General features: G+C 58.7%; 1 protein-coding gene across 4 annotated transcripts in view; it reads right to left on the bottom strand.

The window, feature by feature from the left end:
* The window catches only part of LOC119104519 (serine/threonine-protein phosphatase 2B catalytic subunit 3), a 130,467-nt gene that overhangs the window by 15,628 nt on the left and 92,432 nt on the right, over positions 1–22,407 (bottom strand). For all 4 annotated transcript variants that reach the window (XM_037228237.1, XM_037228236.1, XM_037228235.1 and 1 more), the window contains exons 2-6: positions 19,433–19,636; positions 16,470–16,594; positions 10,422–10,533; positions 7,242–7,387; positions 327–466 (exon numbers count right to left, since the gene is read on the bottom strand). In XM_037228237.1, coding sequence (XP_037084132.1) covers positions 327–466; positions 7,242–7,387; positions 10,422–10,533; positions 16,470–16,594; positions 19,433–19,636 — 727 coding nt within the window. The remainder of the gene's footprint in view (positions 1–326; positions 467–7,241; positions 7,388–10,421; positions 10,534–16,469; positions 16,595–19,432; positions 19,637–22,407) is intronic.

Consider the following 22,407-nt stretch of genomic DNA (forward strand, 5'->3'; position numbering starts at 1 on the left):
CGCATGTACACATATCTGAATAGTCCGGACAAACAAACAGCCTGTTCGTGAAATTATTCAGTAACGCAGCTTGACGACGTGTTTTTTTTTTCACAACCGATTTCGCCACGGCCCATCTGACCACACAGAGTAAGTTCAGCTACGCCGAACTATTACTTTGGTTGTCAACCGTGCCATGCATGTTGTTGCATGCAGCCTGAATTATCGAAATAACCCCACCCTAGCGGAAAACAAGCCGACAAAAGTTTCCCGGGACAAGAATCCAACCCGGGTCTCTCGTACCAAAGACACGCTGCGTCACTGCAGCAACGCGGCTACCGCCTCACCTGTAGAAGTAGGAGCATCCGCGCACGCTGTTGTGGGTGAAGTGTTCCGCGTTCCGCTCGTTGCCGAAGTCCTCCAGCGGGTCGGACCAGAGCAGGTCACACATGGGACCGAACGCCGGCGGCTCCTTGAAGCGGTCCAGCTGCAGAGACAGACGCCGATCAGATCGGGTTAACTCACGTGCTGGATCGAGCGCCAGCAGCGTGTAGCGGGCGCACCAGCTGAGGACAGGTCAGAGCAGGCCAGGGAACGCATGACACATTTAGTGACGTCACGCCGAGTCCGATCGGGTGACGTCACGTCGAGCCCGGTCGGGTGACGTCACATCCAGTCCGGTCCGGTGACGTCACGTCCAGTCCGGTCCGGTGACGTCACGTCGAGTCCGGTCCGGTAGGGTCGGGTCGAAATAGGACAGCGCAATACACTGGCCCATGAGAAGGACGACCGGCCACCTCCGGACCACACTTCACCACCAGCTTTCAGCCACGCCCGTATCCGTTCACACCACGCCCTCGCACCGCCTCGGCACCACGAGCCCCGCCTCGCCAGCGAACCACAGCCGAGACAGCGCCCATCTCCATGCCAGCGATGACTGTCTCGCACTCTTCTAACCCTTTCCGATCTTTCTGCCGACCCGTCACCGCAGTCATCTCGTATCACTGTCATCACCAGGCGAGAACAAGCAGCTAAGCTATGATTCAGCGACCCTGGCTTTGTACTTTCTTTCGTCTAATTCGTTGGATATTCCTTGGCGGAGCGCGGCACACGTAGTCTCTTATGTGGACAAAGTTCTCAACGTTTCGGGGATCCGCACGGAAACGCTCCGGCCCCCCCCCCCCCCTCCACACACCCACAGCTGGGGAGAACGTAGGCAAAAAGGAGCCAACGTCTGGTAGACAAGGGCCTGCCGTCAGGGCTGGAGCGTAGACAAGGGCCTGCCCTCATGGCTGGAGCAGACACCCGACGGACCCCGGTCCACGTCCGACCGTCCCGCCCGCCCTGTCCGCCCACTCCGGCGGAGGCACGTCCGCCCTCACTCGCGTCCCGTCCAGAAAAGATGGCCGCCGGCACAGGGGCGCGCTCAGGACTCTAAAACCACATCTGAAATACCGTGTGTTCAGCTACCTACTACCTTTCACCGCGCTGCTGGTCGTCCCCGTTCCTCAGAACTCAGCGCCGTCATCGGGAGTTAGTCCGTGACGTCACGCCTCCATTCGCAAAGCGCTGGACACGCCCCTGTGGTAACGTTCCCATTCATCCGCAGTTCTGGGCGGGCCGTCTTTTGACCGGGCGATAACGCCACAGCGCCGGAAGTGCTGCAATCTTGTCTGTCGCGTTTTCTTTAGTCGGGCTCCATGGCGCCCATAACATGTGATCCCATAAACCCATGAGACCAGATGACGTCGCCTCCGACATGTCCGGTGCCCTAGACATGTCCGGTGACCTAGAGATATCCGGTGACCTATACGCATCCGGTGACCTAGACGCGTCCGGTACCTAGATATGTCCGGTGACCTATACATGCCCAGCACCCTAGACATGTCCGGTAACCTAGTCGTGTCTTGTGACCTAGAGATGTCCGGTGACCTATACGTGTCCGGTGACCAAGACGTGTCCGGTGATCCATACGTGTCCGGTGACCTAAATATGTCCGATGGCCTAGAGGTGTCCGGTGACCGTCGCCTCCGACATGTCCGATCTGACTGCGGCCGCCATCGTGCCTGGCAAAATGCTGCGCGAACAATCGCCGGTGGTTTAACCGGAGCCACACAACCAGCTAGTGTGAGGGCAAAATTAACACACAAAGCCTCACTCGGCAGGGGCCGGCCGCAAGCCACTCGCGCAAACCTTTCGGAACAAACACCTTAAACAAAAACAAAGTGCCGTAAGCCTAGCATCGCTCTCCGCCCCCTAGTGACGACCCATCCACATAGAAACGCCCTCCCACCTCCGACAGCCAACACTCGCACTGACCGGGCGGCGTGCATTTTCCCTCCCCCCGCCCGCCTCATCCCTCACCGACTCGCCACCCCACCACCAGGCATCTCCCCCGAGCGCCCAGAGAATACCTGATGCAATCAGCACGGCACCAACCGCGGAGAACAAAAGCCACAGCCCGCGCGGGCAAGAGCCGCAGCCGGCCGGAGTCGGCGGCCATCTTCCGTGCGACTTTCGGCGGCCGGTGACCACCAAGAGAGCCGTGCCGGGTCCGCAAGTCACGTGGAGGCCATCCGACGCGCGGTAGTAGCCGATACGCACGACCTGAGCCGCGCGAAACGGCCGGGAATGGCGCGGAAAGGGCGGCGACGCCGGAAAAGGGCCAACACGTGTGGTGAGAACGAGAAGGCGGAAACCAGCACGAACTCGTGGTTACGGACAGCGGGGGGAGAGGAGAAAATGTGGGTTTTGGGGCAATCCTGCCGAGAAACGGGGAAGAGTGCGGCAATCAACGCAAACGGCCCAGAGGATGAAGTTAAAATCGCGTCGGAGTAGTGCGGTTCACATCTGACACGCAGCGCAGCACCAAGCTTTATGGGAAAGCGCGGATCAATCAAATGAAAAAGGCCATCGGGATAGTACAGTTCATCTCCGAAACGCATAACGGCAGGGCGCTGCGGAGAGCAAACAGCCTATCAGTGACGGCTTTATTAAAATGCTCGGCAGAGAGCTACGTCGCCAGGCGGAGGGCATCACGCGTAGCGCACCGCCACCTGGGTATGGAGGAGGGGGAGGGGGGGGGGGGCAGTTGCCACGACCTTACTCCGGCCGCTGACGCCGCCGCAGGTTATCACTTCTTGCATCACTTCGGAGCGACAAGCGGAGCTCATCGATTCACCGTCGACATCCGACGACCTCCTGCTCCCCTGCCGATGGGCGCTCTTTCCTTCAGCGCGTCGAGCCGCGGGGCTGGGGCTCTGCCTCTCACGGGTCACGTGATAAGCCCCGGCCCGGGTCACGGGCCTCTGATACCATGTCCATGTCCGCTGGCGCGCGCGACCGGAGGTAACGCCGAGAGATGTCGACGAGTGGCATAACCTACGGCTATGTTCCCGCCGTTCCCGCCACACACTGGCGCCACCTTCCGTCGCGTGTCGCTCACCGTTCGCGCCAAACAACGCCCGCCGTTCCCGCCACACACTGGCGCCACCTTCCGTCGCGTGTCGTTCGCCGTTCGCGCCAAACGCCGGCGACCGATCCCGCCACCATTTCCCGCCATGTCGCGGCCCGCGGCCCGCGGCAGAGGCGGAACAGCCGACTTCCGGGGGTCGGGTCGGCATCGATTCTGCTGCCGTCTCATGACGGCACAGGCGGCGACGGCGACGGCGGGGGAAGGGGAGGGGGAGAAGCGCCATGACGACGAGGAAGCCCTCGGCGCGGTCACGGACTCCGGGCCGCGGGAGGTAGGAAATCGGTGGACGAGGGTTTCGGGAGCCAGGGAGCCTCGGCATCGGAAAGGAGGACCCGGGGACCGGCAACCGTGGACAGGGGCGGGGCGAGACCGTCAGGAGCGGACAGGGTCTCGGAATGGGGAAGAAGTAGTGCAGGAGAGAAGAAAAGACATTGCATAGCTCCAGACACCAGCGGGGTCCCATTGGATAGCTCCAGGCGCCGGCGGGGTCCCATAGGATAGCTCCAGGCGCCAGTGGGATCACACTGGATAGCTCCAGGCGCCGGCGGGGTCCCATAGGATAGCTCCAGGCACCAGCGGGATCACACTGGATAGCTCCAAGCGCCAGCGCGGTCACATAGGGTTCGGAAGTGGTGTCCAAAGGACGGATGGGAGGGGGAAAGATATCTGGGTAGTCACAGCAAAGGGTCACGCAGAGGAGGATCGTGGATGAACATCCTTAACGAAGATAATAAAATGCGAACGGTAGGGATGGGGGGGGGGAATAGCAGAGAGGAGGATCTCAAAAAGGACAATCACAACATGAAAGAATGAAGACGGAGAGCATCAAAAAAGAAGAAGGGAACAATGGTACAAGACGTAAATCGAGAATAGTCTACCGGCCAGACAACGGAAAGACGCCACGACCAGGTTGCTCCAGGAACCAAGAGACAAGCTCAGGAGAAAAGGGCAGGAGACCAACACAGCGCTCCGTGGAGCAGACAGGTAAGCACGCGCGCCTCGAACTAGGAGGTTCAACAGGGTGAGGCCGGCGAACGCACCAAGACGAGGCACGCAGGAGGCAGATGCGGATCGATCCGGACAGGTCCAGACCGAACCGGACAAGTCCACACCATCAGACCACCATCGCTGTCTCCGCTTCGGCACACGACTCCGCATCCAATACCGGCCCGCCGCCAATGCATTGCAAGTGACCGCGAACCCCTGACCTCCGCAGGCGCGCCTGAACCCAGTGCCTACCGCTGCGGGCGCGAAGACCGACTCGGCCGCCGGCGCTCGGAGACCCACGGCCGGCTCATCCACGGTCCCGCCGCGCGCTGCCGGCAGCAGCCAACACAGCAAGTGGGAAGTACGGTTTGGACCTGATCTTTACCTTCTTCTTTTAGTCAGTTTTTCACGGGCGATGGCCAGTTCCGGTGGCGCACTGCCACGGCTGCTAATGTTGCTCTATTCTGGTACATGTCCCGTTTGGTAGCGCGAGAATACGCCGCTAAATTTTGGAAGCGTTGTGCATGATTGCGTGTGATCTATTTTAGACATCGCTATTTTTGGACGCTGCCCGGAAAAACAGCGACAACACTACAAAACCAGCGCCTGTGGCTTATCGCCAGACAGGGAGAGAGAGGGGGAGAGGGTCGATACATCAAATACCACGGAACCATCACAGCAGAGCGGCAGTACATGGAGGTAACAGGGAAGCAAGCCCCAGCACCAGTGGCCCACAAACGCGGCGGAGACTACAACCACGACCTCAGCAGAGCGTTCGACAGCTGGGGAGCGAGGGTAAACATGGTTTGAGAGCAGTTTTGCGCGCAACGATTTGTATTTGCGATCGCGATGATTGACGATCCAACTACTCCTGGCAGACGAGTTAATGACGACAGGACAGTCCTTGTCAACGGACATCGATGCATCATAAATCATCGTGACCAATGCATGGAACATTGGTTTCCATGGCTATCGGAGAGATCAGGACTGAGTTTCACTCTCGTTTTTCGCTCCTTCACTTTCGTTCGGTCTCGGAAATTTCGCGCATTCAGTCCTTACTGTTTCGCAAAATACCGCTCCGTGTCAGCCGTGTGACATGGTACACCCCCTCTCTCTCAGATCCCTGCAGCCGTACTCACTCCCTGGAGTCCTCCCTCAGCCTTCTTCATACATTCTATCTACGTCATGCAGTCATCCTTAACTCGCTAGTTCCCTCCGCAATCCTCCTGCCTCGTCTTTGTCGCCACAGTCAATTCTCTTTCATTCCTCTTCGTACTCCAGTCATTCTCCCAGCCTCCAATTCCCATTCTTCTCTTCCGACTTACCGAGTTCGCGTGGTTCCCCATACTCCAGCTCCAAAAACCCTCCCACCCCTCCACCCCTCCCTCGCAGTCCTCCTGCACCCGATCCACCTACTCCCCACTCCCTACTCACCGAGCCTGCACGGCTCCCCTGTCCCCTTCTCCCCCTCCCCAACCCCGTCCGTGCCGTCCTCTCGCCCCGCCGCCGGCCGGGTCAGGGACACCGTATTGATCGCCGGCCAGCCCCGCCGGCGTCGGCGCGGCCTCAGGCCATGAGCCCGCCGCCGGCCGGCAGCGAACGGTCCCGATCGATGGCTGGACCGCGGACGCGCGCCGGCGGTCCGGCCGCCGCCTGACCGGCACGCGGAGCGGGGAGGGGAGGGGGCGAGGTCCGCTGGAGGTGGCCAGGTACGGGGGTTGGAGAGAAGACGGGGTCCAGAGGACGTGGTGAGATATGGGAAGTGTGGAGAACATGAGGCCAGAAGAGGTGTGTAAAGGCCAGGTACGGGGGGGGGGGGGGGAGAAAACGAGGTCCACAGGAGGTGGTGAGGTACGGGTAGAAGATGAGGTCCAGGAGAGGTGGGTGGAGGCCAGGTGCGGGTTAGGGAGAAGACGAGGTCCAGAGGAGGTGGTAAGATACGGGAGTAGGGAGAAGATGAGGTCCAGGGAGGTGGGTGGAGGCCCGGTACGGAGGCTGGGAGAAGACAAGGTCCTGAAGAGGTAGTGGGGTACGCGGAGTGCGGAGAAGATGGCCTGCAGGAGAGCTGGGTGGAGGCCATGTACGGCGAGGAGGGAGAGGACGAGGCCCAGGGGAGGTGGGTGGAGACCAGGCACGGCTACTGAGGAGTGTAAGCGGCGTATATCCGGCCGTTATTCGGCAGGGTCGGGAAGGTCTCCGGTGGGCCGAAAGCAGGGACGTCGACATGAAAGGATGCTGCCGCAAAAGGGAACACAGATCTAAGCTCAATCAGGTACAGAAACGGGGAGGGTGGGGGGGGGGGGGGGTGGGGGGGGGGGGGGAGGACAGTACGCCTGGAGAAGAGAGCAGACGGAGTACAGGAGGCAGTTAAGACAGGGCTGACCCAAGTTAGGAATGGGGTAGATACGACAATAAGTGAATGTAAGCCATTTCATAGACTCAAGACATTCCGACAAACGCACGATCAAGCTTGGCCGAGTAAGCATAGGGCCATCCGTTTTGCCACTTAGCTGTACATGATAACACCGCCAGGCACCGCCTGGAGGACGCATAAGGTAAGGCCTACCCTTTCCTCTCCCTCCTTCCGCTTCCTTAGCCCGTCCAACGCAACGCAACGCAACCAACGCAAATCCGCCGGCCACCAGCGGCGGCTTCGCTCCTCGGAGACGACCGTCACCTCTTGAGCTGACCTGCCTGGGCCAGCCGCTGATCTCCGCAGAGCACGCACACTGGGCGTGTGCGATGCACGCGACCCGCGCATGACGCGACCCACGCATCGCATCGCACAGGCCAATCTCACCTTTCGTATGTCCTCTAACGTGTGTATCTCTGGCGAGAGGCCGCCGTGCACGCAGAGGAACTGCTGGTTCATCAGCGCCGCCAAAGGCAGGCAGTCGAAGGCCTCCATGCACGCGTCGTACACGCGCTCTGTATACTTCATTTTACCTGCGGGTGGCACGACACGGACGTCAGCTGACGACAGGATACGGCGTCAGACGAAGGGCCCCGGTTCGATTCCCTCCGCACGAAACCTTTACGGTGCAGGTCACCACCAACAGGAGAGACGTCAACAACCTCGGATGTTGTATGTGTGCGCATGATTATTGCCCTTTGTATGTATGTATGTGGATAAGCACATGAGGGACCGGCGTTATTCAGCATGAACAGTGCATGAATGACGATCGCGACGAAGGGGAGGGGTGGAGCGCGGGTCACAGCGATTGCACATCCGATCCCAGCAACACGCCGGCTGTAACGCCGCCCGGTCCCGCTCGCTTTAAAGGACACTTCCGCATGTTCGCGCCCGAGGATGCCTCCACCGCCTGTTGAATGAGTTCCGTGTCTTTCCCATTGACAAGAATGAGAGCTCGTAAATCGATATTCACAGCACGGGATGCGTGGCGATGTGAGAAGACCTGCTCGCGTTCATTGAGCTTGTCGCTGCCGTTCCTTTTCGGCGTGCTTTGAACTTAACAAGCCGACCCGCCCGCAGCTTTATCCATCCAGGTTCAAGACGTACGCTGTCAATGATGAATCAACAAACCTGACCCAGCCCAGTTGCATTTCCAAAATAGCATTAAGGCAGGCGGCGGGGGGTTAATGACTACACGACTGCGTGCGCGGAAAAGGAGCATATGCCGATCGCACGCAACATCGCACACTCACACAAGCCCGCTCGAGCAATCTGCGAACCACGTGAACACTCAAGCAGCCCCAAACGCAGCGGACTCTCCCAGCGCACAGCGACACACACGACCCAAACAGATGACGCACGAGAGTACTCCGGCCTAGCTACCACATCAGACCACTCAAAATCGCCACCGGCGAGCCTGCAACCGGCAGCCGGGCCTTCTGCTCCAGCCCGGCCGACCGCAAACATCGCAAAGCCGAGCCCGGCCGACGGCAAACACCGGAAAACCGCGGCCGCCAGCGCCTCGCGCCGCCTGGCTTCGAGAGCTGCCCGGTGGCGAAGCTCGAAGCAAACACTCCCGCCGCCGAGCACACGCACGACTCCCGCGCCGCCCGGACGGATTAGTCGCCCCGCGGCTGCAGAGGGCTGGGCCCGACATCGTAAACGGCGGCCCGGCATCAAAGCGACGGATGCGACGCATGCGACGGCAGCGGACGCGGCGAGCGGCGAGCGCCCCGACGTCGACGTTCGCCTCTTTTGCGCCAGGTCCGTAACGCCGCAATCATGTGTCCACCCCGGGCCCAAACTCACCGCGGAGACAAGGGCCTTACAGCGGCAGTGAGGGCCGCCCTCGAACGCAGACATAGCTCTGACGCTAGTCCAGATCTGTTGTTTATAGGGGTTTTCGGGCGCGCCGAACGCGGTGGTCATTTCGCGCCTCGGCTTTGTCCATCATTGGTCGCAAATTCCCGCTGTGAAAACCAAAGCCACTGCCCAGACGACCAACGGTCTACATAGCCATTCGTCCTGTACCAACCAAACGGCAAACCTCACCTTCGCGATCATGGAACACACGAATCCACGCCCTCTACAAAGCCAGCGCTGATGCCCGACGCGTCACCCGTTCTCTCGCGCCAATCCTCCGAGCCCTCGACCCCACGTCCGCCTGCCACATCGGCAATATCGGCGAAACATTATCCGCCCACCCCTAGCGGTGACCCGGGGCAACAGGTGGTTGGCGCTGCGCCAGAGACAGGCGCCGCCGCGGCCTCTGAACACACGGCGGCCAGCTGACGCCGGACCCCCCGCCCCCGCTGGTGCGCACGACACGGCTAGAGGTCAGGCGCAAGGCGGGGAGGGGAGGGAGGGGTCATGCCACTCCCCAACACCGCGGGCAGGCCGGCTCAAAAATACGTTCGTTTTTGGTTCCGAACGTACGCAAAAAACACCGACACTGTTTTCTTGGTGTTACAAATTGAAAAACACGCCTGAAGCGTTTCTGTATCGCTGCGGGTTTAAGACGCGCTCAGCTGCTGGGGTCACATGGCGTCGCATGCCTCTCACCCTGCCAGGAACGGCGGGTACTGCGGGGAATCCAATCCCGTAGCTCTGGTTCTGGTTTGGGAGTGAAAAGCTAGTAGTGGAACAGAAATGAGTCAAGCCGGGCAAAAAAAGCTGCAGAAAATGGTCAGTCTGGTCTTGTCAGTATGGCCAGTCTGTTCTGGTCTGGTCAGTCTGGTCTGGTCAGTCTGATTTGCTCAGTCTGGTATGGTCTGGTCTGGTCTGGTCTGGTCTGGTCAGGTCTGGTCTGGTCAGTATGGCCTGATCAACCCAGTCTCATTAGTCTGGTATGGTCTGGTCAGTCTCTGCCGCCCCATCGACAAGCCGCAGGCTTTGGATGTGTCCGAGTATCTCTGAAGACAGACATCTGATGGGACGTCATTATAACGAAAGACAACTATCGCAAACAGGCATAGCTTAAACACCGCTGAAGTGTGTTAACCCGAGAGACGGCACAACAAAGAGGTACAGCCTCTGACGCGTAATCTAGTACAAATATGTAGTTTTCCGAAAGGCACGCGTTCTTCTCAGTTTCTTTCATCTTCATCCTCTTTTGCTTTATGGTAGACGTTACGTCATACGGCTTCCAGGAAAGACACAGTCACAAAGCACCATTACTCGCAACAGAGGCGTCGCCCCGTATGCCAGAGTAAGCTTCAAATTGAATGTGAAGTACTTCGGCAGATGCTCTCAGAGCATAGCTCGCGAAACAGGTGGCCCTACCATATAGCAGAATACGTGCACTCTCGCCAAACATGATAAGTGCTTTGTAAGACGTTATCACAACGTACCTCGCTACATGGATATTACTCCCTGACAAGAGTGCACTTACACTCTTGCTTAAACGTGAAATACTTCGTCAAATGTTGTCAAAACATATCTCACAAACGAGACGGCCCTCCCATAAAGCGGCGTTCCTACCCTTGCTGACACGAGAAGTGTTCCGTCAGATGTTGTCGGACCCTATCTCGCAACAGGGACGTTACTCCTTTATCGGAGTGCACTTACACTCTTGCTTAAATGTGAAGTACTCGGTCAGATGGCGACACTCGTGGTTGCCGCGCAGCAGAAACAGAGTGGTGGGGTGGTTTATCTTCAACGTCCACAGGTACAACACACACTGCAAAAGAGGAGCGCTGGGTTAGTGATCCGCTGTAGCGTGACCCACGCCCACGTCCGTGGTGGCGTGACCCACGCCCCACACCCGCCGCCGCAGCGCGCTGGCGAAATGGCCGGGCGCTGTCGCGGAGGTCATCGACAGCCAGCCAAGGATCCGGGGAAGACGGGGTAATAGGATCCGAAACTAACGTTCTGCGGCGCGAACATTTCTGGCCGCGTCACGTTTTTCCTCGCATGGAATGGGTGTCAAGGCCGCCTTTGCACGAGTCATTCCATCGCATGGAATGTCCGCCAGCACACAGGTGTTCTACTGATTCATGCGGCAACTGCCGTGCAGTGGCATCCGGGTCGGTGCTCATGCGCTTTACACGTGCACGACGCTGTGCAATCCGACGTCCAGGGGCACTGAGAAGAAGAAAAGCGCGCGACCTTCACGCAGCGGTGCTGTGTGGCACAGCTGCACAAGCATTGACACGTAACGGAAGGAGCTGCACAGGCGATGGCTAACGGAAAGAGCTGCACAAGCGGTGGCACGTAACGGAAACAGCTACACAAGCGGTGGCACGTAACGGAAAAAGCTGCACAAGCGGTGGCTCATAACGGAAAGCGTTGCACAAGCGGTGGCACGTACCGGAACAAGCTGCACAAGCGGTGGCACGTAACGCAACGAGCTGCACAAGCGGTGGCACGTAAAACAACGAGCTGCACAAGCGGCGGCACATAACGGAAAGGAATAACACGATTGAATGGCGGCAGCACGGCACCGCCGCGTGGCTGTGACACGATTCCGTTCAATAAAAATTGTTCAATGTTATTCAGTGACACGGTTCGTGGTAGTTGACGCACTACGTTTGCCGTTGAGTGGCCACTGATCTTCACACATGTCACGTGAAGTCGATACAAATGACGCCCACGCCATGCAGGCCAACACATTACGTTCATACCACACACGTGAAATACATACATTCATACGTGAAATTGACGTTAATAGCACACTGCCGAACGGCGCCAAAACAGGCAAAAACAGCGTCGTCCATGTTTTGCTGTTAGTGCCGGCAGTATGGAGCACACATCGGAAGTTCGCAGCGATAGCTGCCCTTGGCGCGCGATTCTGCAACGCGTAGCCGGAATTTCCCTCCCCCCACTTCTACTTGAAAGCGTCAATACATGCCACTCAACCATGTCCAAATCTAGCACTAACCGCACGACGCAGTACGGGAAGCGGCCAAGCACAAATCGAGCTGCCCCCTAACCCTCCCACGGCTTCCACCTTCACCAGGCAAAACGCTTTGCTGCCACAACAGAAAGGCGGCGCCAGCAGCGACAGCCTTGCGAGGCCGCCGCTGACCACCTCCACGCCACAAATCACAACAGAGAACCCGGCAACGCGTGGGCACGTGGGAAGGCGGGGAGGGGGAAGCGGTTACGGGAGGGGGTTAACAAGTCGGAGGCATAACCACTCCCCAGCCGCCATAAATACGCTTACGATTGCCTCCGATTTAGGGGAGCTTAAAGTGCAAAGCCCAATTTCTCCATTCATGGCGGCGCGGCCTGAGTCGATGCTCCGCCGCGTCCCTTTCACGACGCATTTCCATACCCCAACAATGTTGGGGACTGGAGGCGCGGCCTCAGTCGATGCTCCGCCGCGTCCCTTTCACGGCGCATTTCCATTTCCCAACAATGTTGCAGACATTACGACCAATCCAAACCCCCTCACCTGACATTCAAACGCCTCGCTCCGCACGAGGGAGCGCGATAACAGACGCCATTTTCTGGCATGCGCAAACACTAGTCCGTCCTTTGTGTGGCGTTTGCCGAGTGCCCACGAGGGGCGATGCAATACAGAGTGTGACGCTCTCAAAAAGCCGTGAAAATTCGCTCGACATTGCACCAAAAACAAACCAAAATTTTCAAACGCTTTTAACTCAATCACAGCATCAATCCAAAAATGCATCGCTGAGATCCTTTCCGAATGCATCCGCGGCCACTCGTGACCCCTCGGACACTACGCAAATAGCTCGCGCGCGGCGCTGATGAATACTGAACGGGCTTTCGCGTGACCATGCTGGGCGCCGGTTCGGCTGCATCAAAAGAAGCCGCGGTCGGAAGTAGTTCGGGTCCAGCAATAACACAAATGACACGCCACACTCGTGAATGGGTGCCATTTGTCACCCGACCTCACAAACCGCGCCGGTAACCGGCGAGAAATGAGGCTGAAACGTTCCCGGCCGCCAGCGACACACAAAGTGCTGTTGACCGTAAAGCAGAACACAGGGGCAGCCCGGAACCACTCCCCAGAGCAATTAAGCGACCTCCACTCAGCATAGCTCGCGCAACACGCGAGCATGTGCTCGAAACGGAAACATCCCAGCCTGGGTCCGAAACGGAAACAGTCACCCTTGCCCCTCACCCAACAGCCCGCTCACGTCTGTTGTTGACAACCCAAAACTGACGCATTCCAATGAGTACTATCCTATACACTATCACGTGACAACTGCGAACAATCGCACCGTTTTTATATCATGCCAAACATACAACGTGGCATGCACTAAACGGATGGGAAGCTCCCGGCACCACGACGCGCTCGCCGGTATACTGTGCCGCAACACCGCCAAGCGCGCGGCGCAGCCTACCCATCAGGCGTTCCCGCGGAGGAGCCGGCGGGCGCCGGCTCTGTTTGGAGCCGGGCGGCGACATTTGTCTGGACACCACAGATTATTTATCATCAGGATGACAGCCTGGCGGGCTGCTTATGCCACAAAGTTAACAGGACGCGGCCCCACCGCCGCAGCAATAACACAGTGGAAGGAGGCCAGCTTGACAGCGACAGCGTATCTGAACGTGCACTTAAGTCCGCAGACATCAGACTCAAGGACGTATTCGAGCAGTGCCCAGAGGAGGGGAAGGGGCGGGAAGGGGCGGGAAGGGAGCACACGTCCTATCCGTCATCAAACTTATGGCATGCATTAATAAATAACTGAATATATATATATATATATATATATATATATATATATATATACATATAATAGCTTAAAAACTCGAGACAGACACGCAAAAAAAGATCGAGAAATATGCTCTGTTTTATGTTTATGTTAGGTTATGTTATTTTATGTTCATGTTAACATGCTATGTTTTGCACCACACCACTGACTCTGAAAGCCTGCGACGCGCCTACTTCAGTCTTCAGAGAAACCTTTTGAGTCTTTCCGCCCCCCCCCCCCCCCCCGCCTCTTAACTGCGAAATCCAGCACACGCCCCTGACCCGACCACAGCAATACACCGGCGCCCTCCACCAGCCATTCCCTCTCCGCAGCGCCGACCTGGCGCCATCGCGAGCCGGCAATCCCCACACGCGTTCCGCTCCGTCGGGTCGCCCCCACCAGCAGCGGCTCGCTCAGCCACACACGGTTCGCTCGCGTTCAGTGGGGGCGATCAGCTGGATTGACCCAGTCGTTGCCATGGCGACCCTAGAGCGTGCCATCCCCCGGCAGGGGAGCGGTGACGTCGGCGACGCGTCGATGTGGTGTTTGGCGGCGAGTTTGCCAGCATTCTGGCTGCTCCGGAACACGCTCGGCGGCCTTAAATGGCTTTAAGAATCGAACACTGAACTGCGCATCGCCGACTCGCGTCCCAAGGCAAAAAGCAACGGTCGTGGTTGGCGGTGTTCGTATTCAAACAATGCGACGGCCCTCGCTCCCGTCGCTCACGACGCGTTTCGATCTTCGCACCAGCACGGCCTCGGCTTCCTTCCGCCTTTCCCGCACCTCCCTGCCCATCCCATCTCTTCCGTGTGCACATGCGTAACGCGACAGGGAACTGGATGGAGGTGTACGCGCCTGTGCGCGTAGGAAGCGCAGGAGGCTGGCTCAATGCTGGCTCAGAGATTGGGTGAGAGGCTCAGAGATTGGCTCATGGGCTAATGGATTGGCTCAGAGGCTCAGAGGCTCACAGGTTCAGAGGTTCAGAGGCTCAGAGATTGGCTCAGAGGCTCAGAGGCCTTCAGATCGCGGCCTGTGTCGCAGCCCGAGGCAAAGGTGGCGTCAACTCTCCTCCCTCCCCTATTAGGTATGTGTCGCCGACTTTAAAACGACAGTGAAGGCGGCGCCGGCTACGATTGTAGAGATTACCGAACAGAACAGAACAGAGCGAAGTGGTAACATGCAAGTAATTAGTACCCCTGGCCCCAAATCTAACAGCCCAGGCCGTCTCGTAGGATGTCATATCTCATATATATATATATATATATATATATATATATATATATATATATATTACACATTATATATACCATATATATAAATACATACGATATATATCATATCAAAATATCATATTATATATAATATCATATATCGTATCATATCTCTCTCATATCTATATACGATTTCATAGCGCGATCGAGAAGACGCGAAGCCACACTCCACCCCATCCCTACGCACCACGAACCCACCCTCTAACCCCTCGTGTCTCACCCACCGGCCGCCTCACACTTCGTTCCGACGACCTTCTCGGCCTGTCCCCACCCAACGCTTCGTCGCCGAGCGCTCGCAGCCACCCAAACCCCAACAGCCGGAGACAGTCGCCCGAAAACGGCATCAATTTCGCGGCATGAGGGTACGAGGGCACGAGGCGGAGCTCTGGCCGACCGAGTCCTGCCCTCTGTTTCGCGACGAGCTTCAACCGGCCAGACGTCTCACTCTTTCGCGCTTGTCTCAGCGGCGATGACCCGGAGATTTTCACCGCCAGCTGCGCTGACGCCAGAGACGCGCGGTCACCACAGAGACGCGCGGTCAGAGGTCGCGTCGCTGCGCGGACATGGCACCATCGTCGCTGACAGGAGCTAGCCCAGGGGGACGGTAGGGTCGCATCAAGCGGGGAGGCAGAATTCACTCGCTGGGGTAACCCCCACGGCGGCTACCCTCGACACATTGGTGACGACGCATAGAGATATGGGCATCGTGATACTCGCGTCGGTCGAGATGCGCTAGGTCGTGACAACGACGTGAACGCCGCACCCCCACGACGTCCTCCTGCATCCGCCTCTGACCGTGGACATGACCAGTATCGCCCTCAACACACCTCTCAGTCACAGGTGCAGCGGTGGCCCTGCGGCGGGCCCGACCACAGCTGAGGCGCGCACCTGTCGGTTCCAATCCCCACCCCACCCCCTCGTCGGCGGCAACGAGGTCACGGCCGCCGACATGACCTGGTGACCCCAACAGTAGCTTTGTGCCTGCACCGCAACCTTTGCATAAAATGCGCACGTTCCCCTGTCGGCTGTCTGTTTGAGCCGAGCCACACGCGCGTGATACGCTATCCTTGACGGCACGCTGGACGTCCCAAAAGACTAATTTTGTACCAGATTTACAGTTTTTTTTACCATATTTACAGTTTTGTACCAGATTGCGTGCGCGGTTACCATAAAACACACGTAGCACAAGCTATCTGAACATAAATAAGCAAAATCCACGTTTAAAAAAGGGTAAATCGGCATGCATATCATGATTCCTCTCAAACAATGGACGAAAGCGCACCTTGCTACGTGTAGTCTTATGCCAACTTTGTCCTGACGTGTTCTGTCACAAAGCCATTAAAATGGATTCCAGGATATATCCAACGATTTATGAAAGCATCTATCCAAGGATCTACCCTCCGTCCGCGGTCCCATGGAAGGAGGGACAAGTTGTCCAGCTGTGCGGAACTTCGTAAACATCAAGCAATACAGTGCATTACATAACGCCTATGGGCATCGCCGCCGAAAGCGTCTAAAGTAATTTCACTGCCTGACACTTCCTCCACAGCTGAGACCCGTGGCGCAGTCCACGCCTCCGCGGCTGGCATGCCCCCTCCTCCCCCCCCCCCCCACCCACCCCACCCACCACGTCGCCACTCACCTCTTTACTAAAATATCCTCTACACTCAAGTATCACTCACCTCTATACTAAAGTATCCTCTATCGACGTAGTCGCCGAGGAACAGGTATTTTGTGCTAGACGGCGGGCCGCCCACCTCAAACAGCTTCATCAGGTCATAGAACTGACCATGGATGTCCCCGCACACTGCCGGCAGAGAAGGAGGTCAGAGGCGGACACGGCGGCCCGCTCCAGACCGCCACCATGAGTTCACAGCGCCACCTATGAGCGGGCCCGGAGGCGCCCGCTCATAGGGTCCGGTCAGGTCAATGGGGTCACCTGTCTGACGAAGTTAGTGAGGTCATATGTCTGGTGAGGTCCATAAGGTCATATGTCTGGTGAGGTCAATGAGATCATTTGGCTGGTGAGGTCCATAAGGTCATATGCCTGGTGAGGTCCATAAGGTCATATGTCTGGTAAGGTCCATAAGGTCATATGTCTGGTGAGGTCAATGAGATCGTTTGGCTGGTGAGGTCCATAAGGTCATATGTCTGGTGAGGTCCATAAGGTCATATGTCTGGTGAGGTCAATGAGGTTTCAACGTTCCACGGCCGCTTACGGATGCAACAGGAGCATACTAAACATCATAAACGTCATACAACGTAGCCGTTTATTAAACGTCATAACAAACGGCTACGATGGGACAAAACAACCAAGGGTTTGCTTAATGTCTCTCTGGTCCTGTTTCGAAAAAGTTCAACTGAGTGACCTTGGCACTCGGCGAAAGCCGCCTATTCCCTGGACGACTCAACTCTCGGAGGCTGCCAGCGACCGAGCAGACCGCGCACGGCCGGAGAGACCTTATCGTTGGCCCTGTTGTGCGGCCTTCAGAGAGCTAGAACCACTGGACGCACTGACGGTGCCTCCGAAGCACCAGACGGCGCCACGTGCGCCAAGGATCGTTCATTCGGACAAGTTATGCACGCAGATTTCCATTTTACATTTCCAGATCGATCTTCCGTTCAATTTCATTTCGAACTTTCTACTCAATGCGTCAATGCATCCATGCATCCATGCATCAGTACATCCACGCATTCAATACATCAAAACCAACTGCGACAACTATCTACTGACTCGAGTTGTAGAGGTCCGGAATTGGTCATGGCGCAACGTGAACACGCTCACACAACAGCAGCGAAACAGCACCAAGAGATATCACAACAAGTCAAGACATGGGACATCAGATCTCTCAAAATCTTACAAAATGTAGAAGGTCACAAGGGATGTCATTTTACAACAGCTGTCACCAATGCCCTAGATTTGCAGTCTGTGCGTCCACAGCCCCCGAGGTCTGAACTACGTGCGTCAATTGCGGCACCGATCGCCATGAACACGGTGAAATGAGTTCACAGCGCATGATTTTCAAACGGAGAGATCCGAGAAAAGCATTGCCAAAGTCGTGCCCCCAGGGGGAATGGAAAATCACAACTGTTTGGATCAGCCCAGGCCGGTCCATACCACGGTTGCCAACATAAATTGGCGCGGGTTCAAGGGAGCCCGCTTCAACTTCGCGCCTCTTTTCCCTGTTCCCTTGCGCGGTACACACCCGCCACGGCGACACGACCTCACTCCACTGCTCCCCGCTCCCCCTAGTGGGCTGCATCCCATCCCTCCCCGCTCAGCCCCCCCCTCCCTCCCACCCTGGGGATCGGCAGCCTCCACCACTACCGTCCAGAACCACGCACACCACCCCGACCCATCACGAACAGAGCCGCACCTCCCCCGCAGACGCAGACCGTGCCCCGGGCGCCGCCGATTAATTTGTTAATTTGTCGCGCGCGCCGCGTTCCTGGGCACACGTCGCGCCATCTCGAAATACCGCGCGCCGGACCGAAGTGGCCAGCGGCTGAGTCGGGCGCCGACGCGCAGGCGCGGATCCAGCGACAACTGCCGGGGAGGCCCGAACGCCGCCTCTTCAGCCAGGCCAGTCACGGTAAGGAAGCAGACAACGCGAGGAAGCTGTCGTTTTCATCCGAATGAGGGATAACTGTGTGTGTCTTAGGAGATGAGGGCAGAGGAGCACCAAGAGCCGGGCAACAATCCACAAACCAAGCGCAGCGAACGAGACAGAGAAGGAGAGCGGGAAAGGTTCCGTTTCGGCATGGACTCCGGCGGTCGTCGGTCGCGCCTCCCGCGCTGGATCCGCCCGTGCGACCACGCGTGCCCCGGGCGCCTCCGCGACACGAGCCTATTTCGGCGGCGATCTATACAGGTGGTCGAAGCCGGGACAGCGGGGGCGGGGGGAGGGGGGGGGGGACGGACGACCACACAGACCGTCACTGGAGCCGCAGGAGAGGTAAGGGATGGGCGTGGGAGCGGGATGGTGATGAGACCCCGCCTCCCCTCCAGGGTGCGTGGAGATGCGTGACGTGCGCGCGGCAGATCACGCTTTAAGCCCCGGACGCGGCCTATCTTTCCTCAGGAGAGCGGGTGGCAGGTTGATGCAGTCAACAACGGGGCGTACAAGGAACTCTTATCTGGGACAGAGACGGCAGCTCTGCAACAGGCAGTGGAGGGGGGGGGGGGGGAGAGGAGGGACAGGGGAGAGCGTTCCCACGGGGAGCATCAGGATAACGTCAGGCAGTGAAACAGCACAACCCGCTTGTTTGAAGGAAATCTATCCCCAATAGTGTTCATAACTCAGGGAAACACTTCTGCGGTAAACTGCACCGGATCGGAGCGCACAAAAAGACTGACGCACGAGCAGACTGGATTGCACCTCAGTTGACTACATCGCACTGGATCCTGGAAATTCGACCCGGGCAAACTTTGCTACCCTGTGTGAGGGACGACTTACCTCCCCCTCCGCCTGACCCGTGACCTCACCAGTCATCCGATCTGTGACCTCCACTAAGAGCCGTGACCAGACCCACACCATGCCTGACCCGTGCTCGGACCCGAACCGTGACCTGACCGGTGACCTGATCCTTGATCTGACCGGTGACCTGACCCATGACCCAACCGGTGACCTGACGCGCGACCTACCCGTGACGGGCGCCTCGATGTCGATCATGGTCTTCTCCGAGCGCAGCAGGGTGGCGCCGTTGTTGATGATCCGTAATGCGGCCGCCTCCTCGATGCGGCCCTCCAGAATGAAGTGCTGCTTCAGCACCTCGGGCCGTGGCTTGCCCGAGCGCGGATCGAACACCTCCGCACATGTCAGCTTGTGGCTGGGCGGGAACGGAACGCCTGCGGCAAACACGGAGGTCAGGTCAGACACATCTTCACAGGAAAACGTGGGGTGAGACGCACAGAAAACCGTGCAGAAAAGCCTGTGGCTTAAACTTGACGAAATAGTTCAGACGAGAGCTCAGGCTTAAACGAACGCTCAGAGAGCAAACGCAAGGAATAGAGGGGGAGGGGGGGAGGGGGGCAGCTGAAATTGAACACCAAGAATCAGCTCGCAGATTAGCGGAAACGTGTCCAAACGTGTTGGATCGGCAACACCTGACCGCTGCATTCTCCGCAGACCGACGACTGCCCCAGATCTGAACTCCCGGCCCCGCGAGGCATCCTGCGTACACCCGAACCATCACCAAACGGCCTACGCCGTCACCGCCACCTTTCCCCGCAGTCCAAACCACCACATCCTTCACAAAGCGTTCTCGCCCAAGCTCGTCACACCGGGCGCTCGCCCCTCCCTCGCCCGCGCCCTCTCCCCCTCGCCTGCACCCTCCCTCCCTCGCCTGCGCCGGCGGCGGCCCGGCAGCCGCAGCCTCGTGGGAGGGGGCGGGTGTGCCGGGCGCTCGCCCCTCCCTCGCCTGCGCCGGCGGCGGTCCGGCAGCCGCAGCCTCGTGGGAGGGGGCGTGTGTGCCGGGCGGCCGTCGGCCGGTCGCGGTCACCAGCCGACCTATTCATAGCCGCCGGCGGCGGGCGGCACCGGCGGCGGCGGGGGAGGTCGCCCAGATACAGCGAAACGGGGGCGGGACCTAGATCCAGCGGGGTGGGACGGGATTTAGATCCAGGGACGGTGGAACAGGGAAAATACTTTTACAGGGGTAGGTGGAGCGGGGAGTGTGCGTTCACACGGGCGCGGGGGAAAGACGGGACTAAGGTCCAGGTTCAGTGAGAGGGACAGGACTTAGACCCAGGTTCAGTGAGAGGGGCAGGACTTATATCCGGGCACGGCGCGATGGGGCGTAGTTTCAAATACTGGTGGATGATAATAACTTCAAACTACCTGCATGGGACAGAATTAATTCTACCCGAGTACAGTGGGCGGATGCAACAGATTCCGCAGTAGTTCCGAAAACAGTAGCATGTTCGGTACAGAACGCTGGGAAATTTCAGGCGCCTAAGAACAGGATCCTCATAATTCGTCACCAGCGATGCAAATCCCGACCGATGCCGCCCGAAACCACACGCCAGCCGCCAGGAGGAGACGCGCAAGGCAGCTGTGCTGCCACACGTCGGCAGCCGGCAAAGGTCAAAATGCAGCGCTCTCAGCCCAGCCTCATCCTCATCCGGCAAGTTAGGTGTGCGCCGCCTCCCGTACTAATCGCCCTCTTCCCAGACCAGCTGGCCGGTCACGACCGTGTTAATTCCGACATATGATTGCCAAACGGCGTCGACCGCCGCGCCCGAGCCGCAATTACCGCATAGGTCACGAGGTCGTGACCCCGCGCCACCCCACTTCCCGGAGGCGATGGCAACGCTTTCCGTTCGACTCGACTTGGGTCCCGGCGGGCTTGACTTTGCGTCACTTCGACGCGGCCGAACGCTCGAGCCCGAAGTTATCCCGGCGCGGCGGCACATTGAGCGAGCGGTCCCATGGGGAGCGATGGGACGCGTGCTGCTGGGTCCCATGGGGCGCGTGCTGCTGGGTCCCATGGGGCGCGTGCTGCTGGGTCTCATGGGGCGCGTGCTGCTGGGTCGCATGGGACGCATGCTGCTGGGTCTCATGGGGCGCGTGCTGCTGGGTCGCATGGGACGCGTACCATTACGGTCTTTCAAAACACCTAACAAGCTCTAGACTGAAGTCTGGATCTCGGACTCAAGCAGGGGAAAAATCACATCTAGCAGCATTCTTACGCCTACTCCACTCCCGCCCCGCCAGCGAATCGGGCATACGCCTCTGTTCGCGCACAATCGGGCAGAGGTCAGGAGAGGACGCTGTACCGGCCGGGGTCGCCGACGAACTGGGCCACTCGTCTCTGGGGACGCTCCTTCTCAGAAGGCGCGGCTCAAGTGCCGCAGTACGCATTAAATCGGAATCGGACGTGTAAATCAGAATCGGTCGTCGGGCACAGAATAGGACGTCGCAATCAGAACCAAACAACGGGGTCGGAATCGGGCGTCGGAATCAGAATCATACGTCGGAATCGGACTGGGCGTGAGGGTCAGAACACCACGTCGGAACCGGACGTCGGAGTGGACCACTGGCGATTCCGTCGTCCGATCGGCGATTCCACGGGCCAGGCGATTCCGTCACCCAATCCGATCGACAAACTCGACCGTGTGACCGTGACCGTATGACCGTAACCGTGTGACGTGGCGGAGACGAACTGTCATCGGACCGGGCCGGCCCTCGGGAGCCCTCCGGACCGGGTCAGACCTTCGGACCGGAGCCCTCCGGACCGGGTCAGACCTTCGGTGCCCTCCGGACCGGGTCGGACCTCCGGAGCCCTCCGGACCGGGTCGGCCCTCCGGAGCCCTCCGGACCGGGTCGGGCCTGCGGAGCCCTCCGGACCGGGCCGGCCCTCCGGAGCCCTCCGGACCGGGTCGGGCCTGCGGAGCCCTCCGGACCGGGCCGGCCCTCCGGAGCCCTCCGGACCGGGTCTGCCCTCCGGAGCCCTCCGGACCGGGTCGGCCCTCCGGAGCCCTCCGGACCGGGTCGCCGGATTGGGTCGGTGGGTTCAACTCACAGACTTGTCAGAATATTTCGTGAGAGTCAAAGGTGAGTCTGACAACGATTCGCGCGGCGCAGCAAACGGCGACCGCGTTAATTATGCGTAGCAATG

This window comes from Pollicipes pollicipes, unplaced genomic scaffold (genome assembly GCF_011947565.3).
Source record: "Pollicipes pollicipes isolate AB1234 unplaced genomic scaffold, Ppol_2.1 Scaffold_6052;HRSCAF=7182_pilon_pilon_pilon, whole genome shotgun sequence".
In the NCBI taxonomy this organism is placed as follows: domain Eukaryota; kingdom Metazoa; phylum Arthropoda; class Thecostraca; order Pollicipedomorpha; family Pollicipedidae; genus Pollicipes; species Pollicipes pollicipes.